This window comes from Pleurodeles waltl, chromosome 2_2 (assembly GCF_031143425.1).
Source record: "Pleurodeles waltl isolate 20211129_DDA chromosome 2_2, aPleWal1.hap1.20221129, whole genome shotgun sequence".
Lineage (NCBI taxonomy): Eukaryota > Metazoa > Chordata > Amphibia > Caudata > Salamandridae > Pleurodeles > Pleurodeles waltl.
The window spans coordinates 1,013,524,270-1,013,548,243 of NC_090439.1; the positions used below are offsets into that span (position 1 = coordinate 1,013,524,270).

The 23,974-nt window shown below is 42.4% G+C and overlaps 1 protein-coding gene across 6 annotated transcripts in view; it reads right to left on the minus strand.

Moving 5' to 3' along the window:
* The window catches only part of ASAP1 (ArfGAP with SH3 domain, ankyrin repeat and PH domain 1), a 1,537,410-nt gene that overhangs the window by 1,101,009 nt on the left and 412,427 nt on the right, over nucleotides 1-23,974 (minus strand). For all 6 annotated transcript variants that reach the window (XM_069220757.1, XM_069220758.1, XM_069220756.1 and 3 more), the window contains one exon: nucleotides 1,248-1,322. In XM_069220757.1, the coding sequence (XP_069076858.1) occupies nucleotides 1,248-1,322 (75 nt within the window). The remainder of the gene's footprint in view (nucleotides 1-1,247; nucleotides 1,323-23,974) is intronic.

The window sequence follows — 23,974 nt, forward strand, 5'->3', positions numbered from 1 at the left end:
TACTCAAAAGCTGTTGTGCGCCTTTTTGATGAAAAATGTTGATTTGCCCATGGCTTTTTAACCCGAAAGCATTCTCAAAGGTTTTATCTCTCAAAGGGATTAGTCCGATTATTATCTTTACTTTCCCAATAAGTGCCATCGTTTGCAACAACATTATGATATGACTAAATCAATATACATTTACAAAAATAATTTTATAAAAACTGACCTAAACTTCATCTGTATTTTTCTGAACTAAATAACCATGTCTATATTTTACCAAATAAAAACATTCTTCACAGAAGTACTAACATAACATAATCAAATGGAAACACACATTAAACAAACGCAAGCTCTGAATTATAACTATCTTTATGACGTGCAGTCAGTATTTGGCTCATCAGATATGGCTATACTTGTTGAGGTTCTGACCCTTCAAAGCCATCTTTTTAATGGTCCTTATCAGCTACGTTAGAGCTACACTAGGTTACAGATAAGGGCTCCTCTCTTGTTAGAGATTGCCATCCATACGAACTCTATCACTCCCATACCACTTATATAGGATCCCTTATGAAGTATCTTCTCTTGCGGTGCCTGCAAGCTAAGGATATCTACTTTATTTCTGGGTTAGCAAAAGTGGTGTGTGTTGTAGTCAACAAAATAAATAGCTGGGGAGAAAATACGTTCTTTACAGATGTGGTTTCCCAACCATCTTGCTGAAGCTGTACCTATAACTGCACTGAAGAGAATTATGTTAAATTGGTAGACCAAAACAGCTGGCATCATCACATTTATGTGATACACATTATACATTTTGAAATAAAAGACAAATGGCTAAGCTCAAGTTACTGGTATAAGCAATATTCTCAAATGCGAAGTCTTTTCAGGACTGTTCCCCATACTCGGCAGTTATGGTGCAGGTCTTGTATCAGAATCGGACAGTCACTGACTGGTGTTCTGAACCTCGCTCATATCCCCTGCCGTGACAACACACATCACAAGTACCATACGTTTAGAAATTCTAAAACAATGTAAACACAATTAAGTACATAAACAAGCGCAGTATAAACGGAGGCATTACTTTTCAAAATCCAAGACCTATTATCCCGCATACTAGGAGAATGGAATTAACCTATGGCACTCTTCTCTGAAGGGGGAAAAAAGCCAACTTTATGAAGAGCAAGTAATAAATTGTTACTCCACCACAACTTTGTTTTTCTTTTACCAAATAGCCATAAACGTATAAATAATAATTTTGTAAATCATACCCCTTTGACTCCTTTCAAATCTCCTTTTAAAAGGGAATCCAAGGTAAAGATGACGTTGTGGCTCAAACCTTGTAGCTGTGGAATATAAACAACAAATTCATGTTAAAGAAATGTAAACTTCCCAACCAATGTATTTTCCATTCTGGCAACATATGTCAAAGACATTTTTTCGACGTTTTGGAGGTGCTATGAAAGTCTCCTAACCAGAATCTCTTAACTAATCTGATTAAAATAGACACCGAGAGAGAAGTGGAACGATCGCTGGGGCCCAACTGATGAAACATTATTCAGGACAAAAGTTATATAATTGTAACAAAGACTCAGGGCCTGATTACAACTTTGGAGGAGGTATTAATCCGTCCCAAATGTGACGGATATACCACCAGCCGTATTACGAGTTCCACAGATTATAATGGACTCGTAATACTGCTGGTGGTATATCCGTCACTTTTGGGACCGATTAACACCTCCTCCAAAGTTGTAATCAGGCCCTCAGACATTTAAAGAAAAACATAATAATAATAATACTTTTTTATTACATTATTAACTTTTAGCTCAAACAGAAAAGGAAACCTCAACAGGAGAAAGAAATGGGGTGTGAATATTGACACCTGGGGCGTATAACCAGTAAAGGAATTGGGAAAATCGGGGCAGACACCAAACAATGTAGGCATGTGTGGTTTCTAGACCTGAAACAAGGACTGTAAAGACCAGACAATTTAATAGCCCTTCAAGGCAAGTACGTATAATATGCAGTCAGAAAGATAAGGTGAAATCACGACATTTTACCATCTCAAAAATGCAAGCACTGGCATTGGTTGGTCAGCAGTGAGCAAACAATTCAAGGCTGGACATTCATGAGTGGACAGGAAGCACACCGGCTCAAGGGGAGGAGGAAGGTGCACGAGTTCAGTGGTGGGCAACGGTCAGGAAATAGCATAAAGCCTAAGAGGGCTGCAAACACATAAGTAACGGACATCTACTAAAGAGTTTATGTGGAAGTAAGTAGGAACACGCAATGGCATCAGGTACGACAAAGATAAAAGGCAACAAAAAAGCAAAGCAAACAGTCAGTAAGGGATAAGCGATGCCAGGACTAAAAAGAAGGATAACCATCAATACACCGAAAGTTCAAAAGTTGAGTAGAGTTCAAAATTCATTGCATAGCAGGGAGTACTAGAGTTGGATACTAAATATTAAACATTTCTCAAATTGGTTCTTCTAAGGCAAAATTCTCCAACTAGCCGATCAGGAGCTGCCAGTAGCTCCCAAACCCCTTCAGAGTAGCTCACAGCCAGGAGTTCAGTTTTAAATAAGCACAGTGTCACATGTTTCCTTTTAAATTTAAGGGAAGGTTGTGTTTATTTTACATTATTATCACCAGGCTGCAGATAGAAGGACCTGATCAGGATCACTGCTGGAGTCAGATGTATGACCCAGGAAACAGAGGTGAAGAATTGAAGCATTAAGGTATTTAACTCTTAAATAAAGGTCCTTGTCAACTCAGTATTTGAGGTGAAAACAAAATGATGTTTTCCAATGATTTTTAATCTGAGAAAATTAAAATGAAAAGTTACTGTATAATTAAGTTAACTTTTCATGTTAATGTTCTAGATTTTGTTTCCTCAAACAGATGCATTTACTAACAGCAAACCATTTGCTCCCAGTGGTTAGTAGAACACTGTGCCATATTTATAACTGAAATGCAGTACATTTTTAAATGGGAGAAATTTAAAGTACAAAGAAAGTTCCATTCCACATTATTAACATTTTTCAACTTTAAAGTCTCCCATTTAAAAATAATTTGTATGTTTGTGTTATACATTTAACGGTGCCACATATGGTGAAAGGTATGTCCTGTGCCACAAGTATATACGGCACAGGCTCTCAGTTATCCATACACATATATCCCATTCATATGCACACATGTTCATACATCCCCTAAGACCACACACTCACTGACATGACAGTCCTGTCATAGTGACACTAGTCAAATTATTTTGTTCAAAGTATACTATCTGGTTCTATGGACACTGGGCTTAAACTCAAAGAAGCTAGGAGTGGGGGTGTCCAGTAGTAATGCATGAGTTGTTTAGCCTTCAGTAGCTCACGATGATTTTCACTGATCAGAAGTAGATGCCACTACAGTAAAGACTGGAGACACCTTTGAAGGTTTCTCCCAATCGGCTAAAGCAGCTACATGGAGAATTGCAATGTCTCTTGCTGGAACTCTTCAATGTTCTTCAGAGCTGGATTTCGATCATTAAATTACAAGAAAAATAATGGCAACTTTCATCTATCTTAACCAATGGCTTTAACACGTAGAGACTGGACTGCACGGACTTTAGGGTCATAAGGCCATATCTGGGGCTGTAAAATGCCAAGTGAGGTGATAAGCAGTGTGGGAAACCTAAATCAGGAAACCACCTTCCTTTATTTTCATGTAGCTACTCAAGCACCCTGTGACAGTTGACCACCCACAATATCTATATTAACACTGTCCAGGACTAAAAGAGGATAGTAAAAGGACAAGTAATGAAAGCAAGCTTGTGATTTAACCCCTTCGCTGCTAGGCCTTTTCCCTCCTCCTGTGCCAAGCCTTTTTTTGGCTATTTGGGGTAGTTCGCGCTTAGGGCCCCATAACCTTTTTTTCCACATAAGCTATACTAGCCAAATTTGCGGCCTTTTTACCAACATCCTAGGGATTCTAGAGATACCCAGAGTTTGTGGGCTCCCCTGGAGGAGACCAAGAAATTAGCCAAAATACAGGTAAAATTTCATTTAAAAAAAAAAAAAAAACAATGGGAAAAAAGGGCTGCAGAAGAAAGCTTGTGGTTTTTCTCCCTGAAAACAGCATCAACAAAGGGTTTGCGGTGCTAAAATCACCATCTTCCCAGCTTTCAGGAACAGGTACACTTGAATCAGAAAACCACATTTTACAACGCAATTTCGGCATTTTACTGGGACAGACCATATTTTTACTATTTTTTGTGCTTTCAGCCTCCTTCCAGTTAGTGACAGAAATTGGTGTGAAACCAATGCTGGATCCTAGACAACTAAACATTTCTGAAAAGTAGACACAATTCTTAATAAAGCTAGGGGTCTTTGTGTAGATCCTTCAAGGTTTTCCTACAGAAAGTAACAGCTAAAATAAAAGAATTATAGAAATTGAGGTGAAAAAAAGCCATTTCTGTCCACGTTTTCTTTTATAACCTTTTCCAGTTATGGCAGATATTTGAAAGCAATATACTGTTACGTCTGCTGGACTGTTCTGGTTGCTGGGATATATAGTGCTTGTAGGTTCATCAAGAACCTTAGGTACCCAGAGCCAGTAAAGGAGCTGCACCTTGCAATGGGTTTTCATTGTATACCGGGTGTACAGCAATTCATTTGGTGAAATATAAAGAGTGAAAAATAGGTATCAAGGAAACCTTTGTATTTCCACAATGGGCACAAGATAAGGTGTTGAGAAGCAGTGGTTATTTACACATCTCTGAATTTGGAGGTCCCCATACTAGCATGTGAATTACAGGGCATTTCTCAAATAGAAGTCTTTTTTACACACTGTCTTACATTTGGAAGGAAACAAATGTAGAGAAAGACAAGGGGCAATAACTAGTGTTCTGCTATTCTGTGTTCCCAAAAGTCTCTCGATAGAAATGGTACCTCACTTGTGTGAGTAGGACTAAACGCCCGCGACAGGAAACGCAAATTGGACACATCACCTTTCTATATTGAAATTGGTTGTGTTTTTTTGGGAAAGTGCCTAGCTGTGGATTTTGGCCTCTAGCTCAGCCAGCACCTTGGGAAACCTACTACACCTTTGCATTTGTGAAAACTAGACACCTAGGGGAATCCAGGAGGGGGTGACTTTTGGGGCTCTCACCAGGTTCTGTTACCCAGAATCCTTTGAAAACCTCAAAATTTGGTAAAAAAACACTTTTTCCTCACATTTCGGTGATAGAAAGTTCTGGAATCTGACAGGAGCCACACATTTCCTTCCATCCAGCATTCCCTCAAGTCTCCCGATAAAAATGGTACCTCACTTGTGTGGGTAGGCCTAGTGCCCGCGAAAGGAAATGCCCCAAAACACGACATGGACACATCACATTTTCCCAAAGAAAAACTGACCTTTTTTTTGCAAAGTGCCTAGCTGTGGATTTTGGCCTCTAGGTTCAGCCGACACCGAGATAAACCTACCAAATCTGTGCATTTTTTAAAACTAGACACCTAAGGAAACCCAGGAAGGGGTAACTTGTGGCACTCTCACCAGGTTCTGTTACCTATAATCCACTGCAAACCTTTAAATTTGGCAAAAAAAAAAAAAACACACTTTTTTTTGGGGGTTCTGCCCCACCTGGGGGCAGACTGGCCTAATAAAAATAGGCCAATATGCCCCCAAAGGGGGGCAGAAATGGCCTAAAATAAATGTTCCCCCCAGAGGAGCAACCCTTGCCTAATGGGTCGCTCCCCACTACTAAAAAAATAAATAAAAGAAAAATGATCCCTGGTGTCTAGTGGCCTAATTAAAATAGGTGGGGGGGCGTTATGAAAGCGAAAGCGATTCCCCTTCCATGCCTGCCCTGGAGGATGTGAGTGTATATGTATGTATATATCTATAAATCTATATATATTGCCAATCATAATCCAGATAGAGAAACCTTTGCTGCAGCTGTCCCCACCGGGTTCTGGAAACTCCTAATATTATACCAAATCCTTATGTTCAAGGAAAAGCCGGGACACCATTGTGTGGCTGTATATTTAATAAACCTTATCCACAGGAATCAGTTTCCACCCCAACGCGTTTCGTCCGTATTGTGCAAATACCCAAGAGTCACATCAAAACGGTGGTGGACATCTTTGAACCATACTTCTTCCATCTAATGTTATAATGCTTAAATTATTCTCATTCTATAAAAGTCTTATTTATATGGGCTTAGAACTCAGAATCCACTTTTGTTATACTACATCTTCTTTTCAACATTTCTATTGGGTCGTACAATACAATCATTATATAATATATCTATAAGTACATTAATTTTTGACATAGCCTACGTTCTTATATATCATCATGTGTTTGATGATAACCTCAGGTATATTATTAGCATCCAATGTTATTACATAATCCCACCCCTGTGGGCTTGATTACATTCATATATCATATACCATTGCTTAAACATTTATTATTTTTTTAAATACATCTTTTCTTATTGAATGCTATTATACTGACTAGTGTGTGAATGAAGCTAGCCTCATTAGAGGTATCTTCATATTTCTATGTTTGAGCTGCCCCAGTGGGTTTTTTGTACATCCGGTCAGTATTAATTCCTACTACAGTTATCCTAGTGACTAAAATAATCAATATCTTATATTGGTCCTCAAGTTAGTGGCTTACTGAAATTATTCCTATATTCTCATATATACATCAAACATGCTTATCCTAATCAATCAAGTACTTCATCTGTATCGATGACACCAAAATATGGTAATTGTCCAAGCTTGAAACAGTCCCACCAAATTTTCAACTTTTGACTTATCACCACCTGTGTAAAATAAAACATCCAATGAAAACCTCCCCCACATTTAAAATGTGGCCGCTGCAGCAAAAGTTTCTCTATCCGGATTATGATTGGCAATTAAGATTGATTAAGAGGAACCTACTGCACAACGTTGGAATGTGACTCATTATACAAACAAGAAAAGTGACACTGTCCACCTAAATGCGCCACGTACAATTGTGAGGAATCGAGAACATCGAACGAGGAACTGAGTACATGACGCCATGAGAAATGTCGACCGATATTAACGGATTCAAGATATGCGTGTGAAAGAATGTCCAAGTGGAGGGGATTAATACGGCAACGCTCAAATGTAGGCTATTTGGGAGCGTAAGAAACTCTTGGAAAACCCAGCAAGTATAAGGCAATAAGAACAGTGGATTGTGGGATAGTGAGTACTGCTGCTGACCACAAATGTCAGTGCCCCCATACAAAGGAGAGTAATATAGCTAATCCAGGAACACTAATAACATAACTACTGAGCAAGAAACAACACAGCAGTGCAAGTTTGAATAAACCCTGAGGGAGAAATATTGAGATTGGAATGGCACTGGGCAGGAACAGAGGAGCGTGGAAAACGCATGCTGTTGTCGATTGTAAGCAGCCACGATTCCCGCATAGCGGAAGCAACAAAGAAACACCTGTTACATATTTCATAGATCCAGCGGAGGAAAGAGCAACCCAAAATAGTCGAATTGATACTTGTACCAAGAAAAGACACAGGTACGGGACATTAACCATATTATAATTTTATAAAAGGAAAGGTTGAAAATAAAGTAAGCGGGTGTTTAACATCACCTGTGTTGGAATATGAAGGAGGGGGATAGCACACAGTGTTGGGTCTAAATGAAAAAATGTGCCTTTACAAATTTAAAATCGGCGATATACAGTGGTTGTACATACCTAATTGGATTCTGTAAACGCACCATACAGGTGATTAAAAAACTGTGGAATCGAAATAACATAACTCAGTCCATATGGTTAATTGGATGCAAGAATCACTCAGAGACTTAAATACACTTTGTCTTTATGTGTATACAAGAGTAATAATAAAACAAAGACGGCTTTATTTGGGAAAGTAACATCTAAATAACTGTGTCCATATAAAAAGATTGCGGTAGCAGAGTGGAACACAGGGAATAAGCTAACCATATCCATGGTCTTGAGCTGTTATATATTGGAAATACAAAGAGGAAAAGTATGGCTTCCTCATTAGAAGCTTGACGCAAGGAGAAATCTAGTAAATTGTTTCTTTCCCAGACAGATGTTACCCAACCTGACCAACAATGCTTCAGCAATTTAGGGTCAGCATGACAATACAAAGTTTACATGGTAAACTGGAAAAACTATATAAAAAAGAACTATCTAAATGGTGGGAAATAGAATCATTACAACCGTACATTAAAACTGAGAGAGTGCCCAGAGGATTGAGAATCTATACAGTGCCAACATATGAAGATCCAGACCCAGAGATGCTGGAACAATGGGAGGGAAATTCTAAAACATAGCTCTCTGAATATGAAGAGAATTCTAATCAAGTATGCAACAAGAGACAGATTCAAGATTTACGAGGATATTGAGAAAATGAACATAGAGCTGAAGACAATCACAACACAAGAGGCCTATGAGGTGTTTATGAAGAACTTGGAGAAGAAATTAAACAAACTGGAAGAAGATATTACTAATAAAAAACAGAGGAAATTTGTACGGGACTTTAAAGATTACTAAGCAGGAAGAATCCTAACTTTTCATCTGAAGTATGATTATATGTATACAGAAGATTCTATGGGGCAAATGCCCAAGATAGGTGGGAACAAAGAGCTACCGTTGGGGGAACAAGAAGAAAGTCATGTCTCGGATAGCAATCTCTCAGATGTCTCAGAATCTACACTAGTGAGAGGGGCTCAGAAATTTTGAAAGCTACAAATAGGTAAAATTTTGGAAAACAGTTCCAACTAATAAACCAGGGAAGAACAGAACACCACAAGGAAACGTATTTCCACAGGGGAAGGAGAAGATGATTTGAAAGTAAGAGGGAGAGGAATCGGAAGGCAAAAAGGAGGCTATCAAAGAGGAGATGTGGGTCCCACAGGAATGATTAAGAGGGCTCGGAAACCAGTTCAGTGAATGTGGTAAATTTGCCTTCAAGAACCTTAACGCATGATGAATATAAACTTTTATCTTTAGGTCTCACATTCTATCCCACAAGTAGTTTCAATTATACACAGACTAGAATAGATTAAAAATGTGTTAGGAAAATCTAATTTTAAAAATGGTACCGTAATAAGAAGAATGTACAACAACAAACTATAAATTCAAAATTAAGTCTACAGATTTCTGATATTGAAACTTTGCATACTTTGACAACTCTACATGAGGATCCGATTATGAATTTGGAAATATTGGGTATTTAGGTAGATAAATCATGCCCTAGTCTGTTTAAAACAAAATCTACATTCTTACCCACCATACACAGTGAAGCCATAGAAGCATTTGACAAAGAAGTAATTAAACAACTCAAAAAGATCAGATACACACCTAATAATGTAGAAAGAAAATTTGTCAGGACCTCAAGTGAAAGCATTAAATAGCCTAAAAAGAGACACCAGTAGAGTAATTAGGCAATCAGCTAAGGGGGGAAATGTAGCTGTGTTAGACAAAATTCAATATTTGGCTGAGGGGAGCAGACAGCTGAGTGACAAAAGATGATATAAGGAACTTAACAGAGAGGAAGTAAAGGCAGCAAACATGAAATATCATATGATGCTACCTGAATAGAGACAGGGAGGGGAGGAATATCTATTTTTAAAATGTGATCTTCCAAAAATCCCAGGAATCTTTTTGGTGCCCAAATTGCATAAGAACAAACAGAACCCCCCAGGAAGGCAAATAGTGTCAGCTCCAGGTTCTCTATAAGAGAACACTTCTAAATACATTGACTGCTATCTTCGACCATTCGTAGAAGCATTATCATCATATGTAAAAGACACTACACATTTCCTAAAAATAGTACAGGGTATACAGTGGGAAGATGACTATTTGCTTTTGAAATTGGATGTTCCGAGTTTTTATACCAGCATTCAACATGATGCAGGCTTGAAAGTAATTAGAAATTTCATGTGAGCTAGATCTGTTTCCTTGTTTTTACATACTGAAATGTTATGCAATATGGTTAACTATTGTTTGAACAATATTTTTTTCATCTTTAACAATCACATACACACGCAGTTACAAGGTACCGCGATGGGTACGTATTTTGCGCCCAGCTACGCCAATCTATTCATGCTGGTGAGAGGAACAGGTATCTGAGGAAATAGTGGACTTTGACAACAGAGTAATTCTCTGGTGTTCTTATGTAGACAACATATTTGTGATCTGGCGAGGTGATGAGACATCAGTACAGAATTTGTAACTAAATTGAATCACAACAACTACAATTTTAAATTTGTTGAAAAACACAGTGAATCGCATATTGAATATTTGGATGTAGAGGTTGAGGTGGAGAATAAATCAGTGATTACCAAATTATATAGAAAAAAGACAGATGGTAACCGTTTGTTATATGCTCAAAGTGCACACCCATCCAACCTAGTCAACAGTATTCCATATGGGGAGCTTTTCAAAGCAAGACAGATTTGTAGCTCCACCAGCGACTATGAAAGAGAAAGTAATATAATGTGCGAGATATTCAAAGAAAGAGGCCATAGCATAAATACCATAATGCAAGACAAACAGAAAATTGATAAAAATTGACCGAGAAGGCTTTTTACATAAAATCAGTAATAATAGGGAAGAAACTAAATCATTGAGATTTATCACTTCCTATTGCAGTCAATCTTACAACATCAGAAACATTTTAGAAAAGAGTTGGCGCATATTACAAACTGAATCAACAATAAGTAGTTACATACATGCAACACCACAGATAACATTTCGAAAAAATACATCTCTAAGAGATGAAATAAGTCCAAACATAGTGTCAGATGAGGAAAAGAATATAAGGAGCAAGATGCTTCCAAGCGGCTTCTTCTGTTGCAGGAAATGCCGGGCTGTACCAACAGTGAAAACTGTGGAAAACTAAAAATAGGTAGCAATAAGAAAGAATATTATATCAAAGGACATTATAATTGTAACACAGACTACTGTATATATTGCCTAATATGTCCATGTGAAAAAATGTATGTGGGCAGCACTATCCACCGGGCCAAGAAAAGTGTGCTGGAACATAGACGAGCTATAAAAAACAATAATACCTATCCAGTAGCAAGACACTTTCAGGAGGTACATGGAGGTATGAAAATCTACTTAGATTTGTAGAGATAGATCAGTTTGAGATTAGTATTCTGGGTGGTGACAGAACATGGTCTAAGAACATTGGAATCAAAATATATAGTATATTTTGATACACTGGGCACATTGGGATAAAATTCTAGTGAGGAACCTAATATTCACCTGGGATGAACTTACAAATATCTAAGAGCTTCAGAAATCATGATTTTAAATATTGGTGTTTGAATGTAATATTTTAAAATTGTAAATGGGGGGGAGGTTTTCATTATATTTTTTATTTTACACAGGTAGTGATATGTCAAAATTTGGAGGGACTGTTTCAGGCTTGGACAATTACCATATTTTGGTGTCATCGATACAGATGAAGTACTTGATTGATTAGGATAAGCATGTTTAATGTATATATGGGAAAATAATAATCATTTCAGTAAGCCACTAATTTGAGGACCAATATAAGATATTGATTATTATAGTCACTAGCATAACTGTAGTAAAGAATTAATACTGAAAGGCTATACAAAAAATGCCCACTGGGACAGGTGAAACATAGAAATATGAAGACACCTCTAATGAGGCTAAGTTCATTCACACAGTAGTCAGTATAAAAGCATCCAATAAGAAAAGATGTATATAAAACATAAGTGTATATAACATATGAATGTAATCAAGCCCACAGGGGTGGGATTATGTAATAATATTGGGTGCTCATATTATACCTGAGGTTATCATCAAACACATATATAAGAACGTATGCTATGTCAATAATTAATAACTTAGATGTAATATATAATAATATAATGACTGTATTATACGACCCAATAGAAATGTTCAAAAGAAAAGAAGATGTAGTATAACAAAAGTGGATACCAAGTTATAATCCCATATAAATAAGACTTTTATAGAATGAGAATAATTTGAACAACATAACATTAGATCAAGAAGTATGGTTCAAAGATATCCACCTCCGTTTTGATGTAACTTTTGGGTATTTGCACAAAGTATTTGTCCTTCGTTTATGTTATTTAAATGTGTAATGGAACTCCAACTCCATCCATGAGCAAGGCTACAGCCGAAACGCGTTGGAGGGGAAAGTGATTCCTGTGAATAAGGCTTATTAAATATACAATAGCACAATGGTGTCACGGCTTATCCTTGAACATAAGTATTTATCTGTATCTATATATATAGATATATATCTATATATATATCTATATATATAGATAGATATATGCTTTGCAAAGCCCCCACCCTTTCCCCAAAAAATCAGCAGTCTTTCTACCCCCCATAGAGGGAAGATGGAGAAAATAGCCCCAGATCAACCTCCTCTTACCCCCCAACTAGGTACCAGGGATTTTTTTGTTATACATCTAGGGGTGGTGGCTTCCCAGAATGGGCACTGCAATGCCCCCAGCCTCCCACCTAAGACAAACAGCGCATTCTACTGGGTGTTACCAACCCTAATCTGCCCCCAGGGGGACAGAAAGACCAATACACACCAGGGATTTTATATATAAAAGAGGGGAATGGCCATGCCCCCACCCCACATAAATGGGGACTAAAGTCTTTCTGCCCCTTCCGCCTCCCCTGGGGGGTAGACAAGGTAATTACCCCAATCTGCCCTTCGTCCCGGGGGAAAGGGGAGGGGTGGGGGGGTAAGAAACCCCACTAGATGCCAGGGTTGAAATATATATATATATATATATATATACACACACACACACACATATATGTATTTATATACACACATATATATATATTTTATTTTTTTATTTAAAGGAGGGTGTGGTGGCTGTCCAACTGGCATGGCCTTGCCCTCCACCCCAAATAAACTGGGACAGTCTTTTGCCCCCCCCTGGGGGGAGGCAGATGCAGGTAATCATCCCCGCCCACTAGTCGGCAGGGAATTATCAAAACAATAAGAGAAAAATAGAGGGGTGAGGGCTGCCCAACACAATGGGCATGGTTATGCCCCCACCCCAACTTAAGTGGTCAACACTCTTTCTGCTCCTCCTGTGGATTAAAGCATCTCATCCCAATGGCAAGCAAGAGGATATTTGACTCTTTTGGGTTTTGATTTTACATATTTTACTTTATATGCGCCCCACCCCATTTTCTTACCCACCATGACCTGCAAATCTCCAATTTTTCCGGAAATCATGCAATTTCCCTACATTTCTGTGATGGAAACTTCAGAATCCACAGGAATTCACAAAATTTCCACAACCCAGCATTGCCTCATCTGTACAGGTAAAACCTCTGCCCCACTTCTGTGGGTGCCCAAAGCAGAGTCAGCCTAAAACCATATAGAAAAAAATGGCCTCTTGGGCAGGTTTTTACCCTTCTCTGTCGCAGGCATTTGGCCCACCTGCACAGGTGAGGCATCACTTTTATGGGGACACACAGGGGGATGCTGGGTGGTAAAGAATGTCTGCCAGTGATGGGATCTCACACAAAAATGTGAGAAAAATATGATTTTTTTGTTAGCTAAATTTGAGGTTTGCCGGGGATTCTGGGTAAGAAATCATTAGGGTATCCAGGCAAGCCACACCTCTCTGAACTCCCTTGGGTGAGCAGTTTTCAGAAATGTCTGGGTTTGACAGGTTTCCCTAGATGGCCGCCAAGCCCAGGATCAAAAAACGCAGGTGCCCCCTAGCAAAAACAGGTTGTCTAGTGATAGATATTTTTGCTGGGTCCACAATACATTTCATGGCACTCAACTCACCCACCCGCTCAAGTGAAGTAGCATTTTCATTGGAAGACCTGGGGAAACCGCTGGGTGGCAGGAAATTTGTGGCTATCCACAAATTCCAGAACTTTCCATCACAGATATATGAGGAAAATGTGTTTTTTAGACAAAGTTTGAGGTTTGCAAGGGATTCTGAGTAACAGAACCTGATGAGAGCCACACAAGTCACCCCATCCTGGATTCCCCCCCCCCGGTGTATTGTTTTAAAAAACATTTACAGATTGAATAGGTTTACCTAGGTGCTGGCTGAGTGAGCCCAAAATCCACAGCTGGGCAGATTGTAAAAAAGGGTCCGTTTTTAGTGGAAAATGTGCTGTGCCCATGTTGCGTTTTGGGCTGGTTCCTGTCCCGGGCACTAATCCTACCCACACAAGTGAGGTACCATTTTTATCGGGAGACTTGGGGAATACAGAATTGTAGAACAAGTGCTGTTACCAACTGTCTTTCTCTGCATATGCGCCTTCCAAATGTAAGACAGTGTTTAAGAAAGAAGTCATTTTGAGAAATGCCCTCTAATTCACATGCTTGTAAGGGTACCCACAAATTCAGAGATGTGCAAATAACCACTGCTGTCTGAACTCCACAGCTTGTGCCCATTTTCGAAATACATAGGCTTCCTTGATACCTATTTTTCACTCTTTATATTTTACCACATTCATTTCTGTATACAGGTACACAATGAAAAACTATTGCAAGGTGCAGCTCAGTTATTGGCTCTGGGTACCTATGGTTTTGGTCCAGTATATCCCCGCAACCAGAGGGGTCCAGCAGATGTAATGGTATATTGCTCTCCAAAGTCTGCCATTTTGTTTAATTTTCAGAAATGTATAGCTTTCCAGGATTCACCATTGGTTTTACACCCATTTCTACCAACCACTAACTGAAAGGATGTTGAAAGCACAAAAAGTATGAAAAATTGGCTCTTGTCCCAGTGAAATGCCAAAACTAAGTTTAAAAAATTGTTTTTCTAATTTGCCTGTTCCTAAAAAGCTGGGAAGATGGTGATTTGGCACCCTTTGTTGATGCCATTTGCAGGGAAAAACCCAAACACTTTCTTCTGCCGCACTTTTTGCTCCATGTCAACCCCCCCACCCCCATAAAACAAATTTTAGCTGTATTTTGGTTAATTTCTTGGTCCCCTCTAGGGAAATACACAAACTCTGGGTATCTTCAGACTCCCCAGGATGTTGGAAAAAAGGACTTGAAGTTGGATACTTTAATTGGACAAAAAGTTATGACGGCCTAAACGCAAACTACCCTAAATCGCCCCAAAAAGGCTTAGCACTTGTTTTTTTTTGGGGGGGGGGGGGGTGGACATAGCAACAAAAGGGTAAAGTGGCAACACTCTACTCGCCTCACTGTCCTCCTGGCTCCCAAAAACAGACATAGCCGGGGGCAACCTGTGCTCAATGCTCACTGCTCCAGGACAGTTCAAAAACAGATTAAAAAAGTACAAGCAACAGGTCTCTCCTTCCACTCTGTGCTGCTGGTGAATGTCCAGCTTTGGGATCAGCCCTTGGCAATTACCTGCTGTGTCTAGTAGTCTCTCTCGCTCGGTACTCTGCAGTGTTGGTCAATCATACCCAAGACAAGTAGAAGGTCAGAATGTTTGTGTAGAACCAGCATATCAGTAAAGACTAGGGCATAATAAACAGATACAACCTTGCAACCGCCTCCATGTTACCACAAATAGGCAAGTCAGATTTCAGTTTTAAAGAGCTTTTCGGCATGAGCGATGACAAGTATGTAACATAGGGGGTCATTACAACAAGCTGTAACCGCCATGCGGCCGCCAATGCGGGCGCAATCCTGCGGTGCCCATTACAACATCCCCGCTGGGCCGGCGAGTGCAATCCTAGTTTACGCCCGCCGGCCCAGCGGGGATGCGGCTGCAACATAGGAGACCGCTCCTAATGGAGCCGGCGGTGTTGCGGCCGTGCGACGGGTGCAGTTGCACCCGTCGCGCTTTTCACTGTCTGCTATGCAGACAGTGAAAAGCTGCACGGGGCCCTGTTAGGGGGCCCCTGCACTGCCCATGCCAGTGGCATGGGCAGTGCAGGGGCCCCAGGACTCCCCTTACCGCCAGCCTCTTCCTGGCGGTGCAAACCGCCAGAAACAGGCTGGCGGTAGGGAAGTCATAATCCCCAGGGCAGCGCTGCTTGCAGCGCTGCCCTGGCGGATCACCACCACCGGGGCTAAAACAGCGGGAAACCGCCGGCCCCAGCGGTGCGACCGCGGCGCTACCGCCGCGGTTGAAATATGGGTCTCCGTACCACCAACCTGTTGGCGGTACGGACGCCACTTTAGCCCTGGCGGTCCCAGACCGCCAGGGTCGTAATGACCCCCATAGACTTTTTTTTTCATTATTATATATTATGGTTACAAGAGGACCCACAGACCAGGTTTGTGCCTCACTGGATATTTTATTACCTTTTTCTCAACACATACATTTAGTTTCCAATGGATATCCTAACTACAATCAAACAGCCTGAAAGTTAATTGAAGTGAGAGTATTTTAATACACACATTTGGATGTTGAAGTAAAATTATGTCTTAGAGAGCAAGAAACAGATAATTTACTTCTAACAATTTTGTGGCCTAAGGCTATTCTAGGTTCACAGACCGTGCATTATATTGTTAGCATTGGATCAATTTATAAAAGGGTGCTGCTTTTAGGAGTCCAACACAACTGCAGAGCCACTGTTGCCTGCGCTACCCAAATTCACAATAAAACACTTGTTACAGTTTCAGTGTCACCCTTTATCAGATCAACATGACACAACTGCCCTCTGTGCACTCCTTGCATTTTCTGTGATGGAAACACCAGCTATGGAACAGCCTCAAACACACCTGGAAGACTGCAGCAGTAAATCACATTTGGCCCAAGGATGTAATGCCTAAGAAACAAGTTAGATGCACATACTCAAACACAAACAAATGCTCAGGAGAGGGCCTACATTCGTTACAAGGACGCAATACCAGAACAACCGGCCAGTTGCATTAATCAGATAAAGCCAAAATAATGCATAGTAGTAAGCCTCACCCTAGATTACACACACACAAACACAACACACCCGGCCACCTGGACGACCTGAGATTGTGACTTCCAGTTAGTATTTATGGCCCCCTCTATCAGGATGGGTTCAAGCATCTAACTGGTAATTTATGGCCCACTGTACCAGTATTTCCTGCCTGAAGGGGAATGTCCTACCCTTTACTGCTCCTGCTGTACAGTATAAAGCATGCCATGTACCTAATGGAAGTTGAATTTCAGCAGTTTAATTAAACTTAAACTGTTCCTGATTGCCAAGCCTCGCTGTTCTTCTTTTTGATAGTTATAATCTGCTTACAACATTTGGAAAGCCAGATAGGAGCTGATCATGGCGCATACCCAGACTGCAGCCTTTCTTTGGGGGTGCTCCATATGTTAATTCTGATCAATACTCACACTTTCTGTTCTCTTGGGCATATTGACTACTTGTTCACCATTCAAATTTTGCCTCACTGTTTAGCCCGCTCTGAAAGTGTGCATTTTCCTGTGCGCATATTATCCTTTAGGGGTGCTTCATATGTGACACACACATTCTGCTCTCTCTTGCGTATTGACTGCATGCTCATAATTTGATTGTTGTTCTACTGTTTGCACCGATCTCCAAGGTCCTATGTGCACTCTCTGCTCTTGTGTGCGTATTGACTTTATGTTTCTAATTTAATTTTCATGACGTGCGCCCACTCTAGTTTTCCAAGATGCGCACTCTTTTGTGCATGTGATTCCTTGAGGGTTTGTTTCACTTGCCCTGCTAATACGTGCACCCTCTGTCCTCGTGCGCAACTTCTCTTGTGTGAACATCACCCTTTTAAAAAATTGTCTTCTGCATTGCACATACGTGCGCTCCCTGAGGCACATGCAAAGTTTTTTTTCTTTGTGACTCAAGGTATATCTGTGTTACTAAATCCTCCACCCCTGAACTCTACACCTTCCATTTTCTCTTTCAAACCCCTCGCCTTTCAGTCCTTCCATCCTCCTCTGCCCACTGTCATTTCTAATGTAAAGCAAAAAAAAAAAAAAAAGGGAGGGTTTTTACTGTTTCTGAAATGTTTATGATTTTATGCATGTAAAAAGCACTTTTGATGGCCATTGTACTGACTCAGGTTGGAAAGTGAATTGCCCTTTTCCACACAAGTTTTTAGCCACTAGCTCCAGACAGAGCACTCCCCGTGGACCTGCCCACTCCAAGACCAGCCAATTCAGACCACCAGCGCTTGAAAGCCACACCACTACAAACTAGGGTCAAACCCAACTTCTCTCATGACCCCTCAAGCCACAAAAATGTGTAGGCAGATCTGAATGCAGGGACTTAGCTATGAGACTCCAGGAGGAGAGAAGAACTACCCGCGCACTGGAAGAGGAAGAGAAAAGTCAGGCCAGGTGCTGAGAAAGAAGGGAGCTGGAACTGGACAATGAGATGCTAATCATCAGCCTACGGACACTACGTGGCGGACCACCACCTGTGTCCAAGTCCCTGAGATATAGGGCAGATGAGGAGATCAGAAGACATGGTCATCTGATCCTCACCGAACCTCAATGCTCCTAAAATAAGATACTGATACCACAGGGACGTAAGCTCCTCCTTAGAAACAGCAACCAATAGCATGGCACGGGCACTTTGGAAATGTAACCGCACCCCAAAGGAGATAACTGCACTGAGAAAGAAATTCTATGTGAACCCTTTTTGTAGTTTAATAGCCCAATGGACAAGTGGGTATGCTAAGCCGTGGCCAAAAGAAGTGTCTTTTGGGGGAGAAGACATGGCTAAGACAGATGATTGCATTAGGCATAAGGGGAGGGGGATCCCAGATTGGAACTTCCTCTATATGCAGCAATGTCTCATGAGGTGACAATACTTAGAGGACAAGCCCACCACCCCTTCAGCAGCAAGGCAATTTCCCTTGCTTTAGCAGGGGGGTGCAGGAATTGTTTATGTCCCTTGTGCCCAGACAGAAAGGAAGGGCTTATGACTAAGCTTCCATCCCTACTTGAGGAGGCAGGGAAGACTATTAAACCTGACGAAGGGATAAACAATTATCTCAGCAGAATGAAGGAAAAAGGGGGCCAGGAGACAGGACAGCCATGGGTTAATGCAAGCCCGCATCTCACCTTTTCTTTCAATAGCCTTAAAGAACGAATTACTTACCTTCGGTAACGACTTTTCTGGTGGATACATTAGCTACCAGTGGATTCCTCACCTAATGAATACTCCCATGGCGCCAGCATTCGACGGAAATCTTCTTCCTAGTCTCTGCACGTCGACGAGGACGTCACTCTAGCCCACGCGACGCCGTCTGACGTCATACAGGCAATAAGAGGTCCTCGACGACGTGCCGACGTCAGTGCCAGGATTTTTTACGTGCATGAGAACAACAACCCAATGCAATGAAAGAGCAAGGCAATATCCCATAACATTGTAAAGTACACAACATTGCAATAAAATGGTTGTAGATTTAATCTAACTCTCTTTTTTTTTTTTTTTTTTAAACAACAAATATATGTAAATCATGCATATACCCCAAAATATATACATATATATATATATATAAAACACTCCACTTGTGGCGTTCCCTTTCGGCACCTGAACGTCAACGGTGCTATTCCTCATACGCACGCCATCGCGTATTATATTGCACACTTCTCTTCCGTGGATATAGGAAAAAGGCAGCACTCCACAGCCACAACGAATTCAATCATGTTTATTCACCTACAGGGACGCGTTTCGGCGTTACCGCCTTCATCGCCGAAACGCGTCCCTGTAGGTGAATAAACATGATTGAATTCGTTGTGGCTGTGGAGTGCTGCCTTTTTCCTATATCCACGGAAGAGAAGTGTGCAATATATATATATATATATATACATATAAATATATACAAGTGTCCATATATACATCATCTATTGCAATCCTGAAGACCAAGAGGAGCGCACTCAAAGATTACTTGGTAAGACCAGAAAGGCAACGGGGAGGCGGGTGGGACCGTGAGGAATCCACAGGTAGCTAATGTATCCACCAGAAAAGTCGTTACCGAAGGTAAGTAACTCGTTCTTCTGATGGATACAACTACCTGTGGATTCCTCACCTAATGAATAGAGTCCCAAAGCAGTACCACTCCCGGTGGTGGGTGCCGAAATGGTCAAACCAAGAAGTCCTGCAGCACTGACCATGCAAAATGGCCGTCCCTTCTGACCTCAGAGTCCAAACAGTAATGTTTTGCAAAAGTGTGAAGGGACGACCAAGTAGCGGCCTTGCAGATGTCGACCACAGGAACACCTCTGGCCAAGGCCGAAGTGGCCGACTTAGCTCTGGTGGAATGAGCTCTAATGCCATCAGGAGGATCCTTCTTTGCCAAAGAGTAACAGATTTTAATGCAAAGAACAACCCACCTGGAGAGTGTTCTCTTGTGGACTGCCTTTCCTCTCCTCTTGCCCACGTATCTGATGAGCAGCTGATCCTCCAGCCTGAAATCCTTCGTTCTATCAATGAAGAAGCTTAACGCCCTCTTTGGGTCCAAGCGATGTAGTTTCTCTTCCTCCTTTGAAGGATGAGGCGGAGGATAGAACGTGGACAAAGTAATTGTCTGGGCCAAATGGAAGGGTGAAACAACCTTCGGGAGGAAAGCAGCCTAGGTCCTCAACACCACCTTATCCCCATAAAAAGTTGTATAAGGGGGTTTTACCGATAAGGCCTGCAACTCACTCACTCTCCTTGCAGATGTTGTAGCCACCAGGAAGACTGTTTTAATAACCAAATACCTTAAGGGGCAAGAATGCATAGGCTCAAAAGGGGACCCCATAAGGAAAGTGAGGACCAAGGACAAATCCCATTGAGGCATAACGAATGGTTTTGGAGGATATTTATTTAGAAGACCTTTCAAGAATCTGAGAACAATAGGGGATTTAAATAACGATGGTTGATCTGGAAGACAAATGAAGGCTGACAAAGCCGACAAATAACCCTTAATGGTAGCTACTGCACAACCCTTCTGCGCTAGAGACAGAGCAAAAGACAAGACGTCCGACAGATGAGCACGTAAGGGATCAATCTGTCTCTCCCCACACCACGTAACAAATTTAGACCACCTATTAGCGTAGATAGATTTAGTGGAGTGTCGCCTGGCCGCTAATATAACATCCACTACATCAGGCGGGAGAGAGAAGGAACTCAGGTTGCCCCGTTCAATCTCCAGGCATGTAGGTGTAGACTCTGAAGGTTGGGGTGTAAAACCTGCCCCTGCGACTGCGAGAGGAGGTCTGCCCTGAGAGGGAGACGGAGCGGAGGGCACAGCGAGAGTTGGAGAAGGTCGGAGTACCACACCCTCCTTGGCCAATCCGGAGCTATTAAGATGACTTGGGCCCGGTCTTGGCGAATCTTCCTCAACACTCGAGGAATCAAGGGTATGGGAGGAAATGCGTAAAGCAACTGGTCGCACCAGGTTATCAGAAACGCGTCCCCCAATGCTCCCTGCACCGGATACTGGAGGCTGCAGAATAACGGACAATGCACGTTCTCCCGAGTGGCAAACAGATCTATCCGAGGAAACCCCCACATCTGGAAGAATAAACGAACTTGATCTGGATGGAGACGCCACTCGTGGTCGGCCGAGAATTGGCGACTGAGACTGTCCGCACGTACATTCAAGACCCCGGCCAAATTATTTGCTACCAAGCAAATCTGATGGTCCTTTGCCCAGGACCATAGTCGAAGAGCTTCTCTGCAGAGAAGGTACGACCCTACTCCTCCCTGTTTGTTTATGTACCACATCGTGGTAGTATTGTCCGTCAGGACCTGTACCGACTGACCACGAAGGGAAGGGAGGAAGGCCTTGAGAGCCAGACGTACAGCCCGTAACTCTAACAGATTGATATGAAACATCTGTTCCTCTGGAGACCAAAGTCCTTTGATCTCCAGATCCCCCAGATGAGCTCCCCACCCTAGAGTGGAAGCATCCGTTATGACCGTGGCCACTGGTGGCGACTGCGCGAACGGCTTTCCTTGCGAAAGATTGTTGCTCGCAATCCACCACTTCAAGTCCACAGCAGCATCTCTGGAGATCTTGACCGCACCTTCTAGATCTCCCTTGTGTTGAGACCACTGCCTTCGGAGGCACCACTGAAGAGCCCTCATGTGCCAGCGAGCATGCGTGACTAACAGTATGCAGGAAGCAAACAGACCAAGCAGACGAAGGACCTTGAGGACTGGAACTACCGCTCCATTTCGAAACATTGGAACCAATTCCTGAATATCTTGAACCCGCTGAGGCGGAGGAAAGGCTCGATTCAATGTTGTATCCAGTACTGCCCCTATGAACAGGAGGCGCTGAGAGGGCTCCAGGTGAGATTTGGGCACGTTCACCGAAAAGCCCAGGTCGAACAACAACTGGGTTGTTGACTGCAGATGATACGACACAAGCTCCGGGGACTTGGCTTTGATCAACCAGTCGTCCAAGTAAGGGAATACTGCTATCCCCTTCCTTCTGAGCTCTGCCGCAACCACTGACATCACCTTCGTGAAGACTCGAGGTGCTGAAGTAAGACCAAACGGGAGGACCGCAAACTGATAGTGCTGCGACCCTACCACAAACCGGAGATACTTCCTGTGCGACTTGAGTATCGGGATATGAAAATAAGCATCCTGCAAGTCGACAGACACCATCCAATCTTCTTTGTTCAACGCCAAAAGCACCTGTGCTAGGGTCAGCATCTTGAACTTTTCCTGATTGAGGAACCAATTCAAGATCCTCAGATCCAGGATCGGTCTCAACCGACCATCTTTCTTGGGAATCAGGAAGTACCTTGAGTAACAACCTTGACCCCTTTCCTGCTCTGGAACCAACTCCACCGCGCCCTTTGAAAGGAGGACTTGAACCTCCTGTTCTAGCAACAGGAGGTGTTCTTCTGAACAATAAGATGGGCGGGGCGGGAGGGGGGGCGGAAACTCCCGAAAGGGAAGGGTGTAGCCTTTCTCCACAATACTGATAACCCAAGTGTCCGTTGTAATAGTCTCCCACTTGTGGAGAAAATGCCGTAATCTTCCCCCTACAGGAGAGGAGTGAGTGGGAAATGGTGGAAGCCTAAAGCTGCTTTCCCTGCTGCACCCCTCCAGAGGACGAGGAAGAGGCAGAGTGCTGTTGAGAGGCTCCTCTGGTGTGGGCCCTACCTCTCCCTCTAAATGATCTATAGGGGTGAGAAGAGGCGGCTTGCTGGAACCTCCCCCGAAAGGAAGAGGAGGAAGAGCCACGCCCAAATCCACGAAACCTCCTGAAAAACCTGGAAGAGGCAGAGGAAGAGGGAGCTTGCAGCCCTAACGATTTGGCTGTGGCCCTGCTCTCTTTAAATCGCTCCAAGGCCGAATCTGCCTTTGCTCCAAACAGTTTGTCCCCATCAAACGGGAGGTCTAATAGGGTCGACTGTACATCCGCAGAAAACCCTGAATTACGGAGCCAGGCCTGTCTCTTTGCCACCACAGCCGTGCCCATCGCCCTAGCCACCGAGTCGGTCGTGTCCAGTCCAGACTGGATAATCTGGGTTGCGGCAGCCTGGGCGTCTGAGACAACATCCAAGAGTCCCTGGGGAAGCTCCGTAAAAGAAGATGAAATATCATCCATAAGAGCATGGACATATCTCCCAAGAATGCAAGTTGCGTTGGTGGCCTTCAACGCCAAACTGCAAGAAGAAAATATTTTCTTGGATTGCGCATCCAGTTTTTTGGAGTCCCTGTCTCCTGGCACCGTCGGGAAGGATCCAGGCGCTGATTTTGATGAACAGGAGGCTTGCACCACCAAGCTCTCCGGCGTAGGGTGTCTTGAAAGAAAGCCAGGGTCAGATGGTGCAGCCCGATATCTCCTGGCCACAGCCCTATGAACTGCCGATGAAGATACAGGCTTCTTCCACACCGGATCAAGCAAAGCCTCATTAAACGGCAAGAGAGGCTCCGCTGCAGCAGAGGCCGGATGCAGCACCTCCGTCAATAAATTCTGCTTTGCCTCTGCCACCGGCAAAGGCAGGTCCAGAAAATTAGCTGCCTTCCTCACCACCGCGTAAAAGGTAGCAGCCTCCTCCGTATACTCCCCTGGAGATGAAAGGT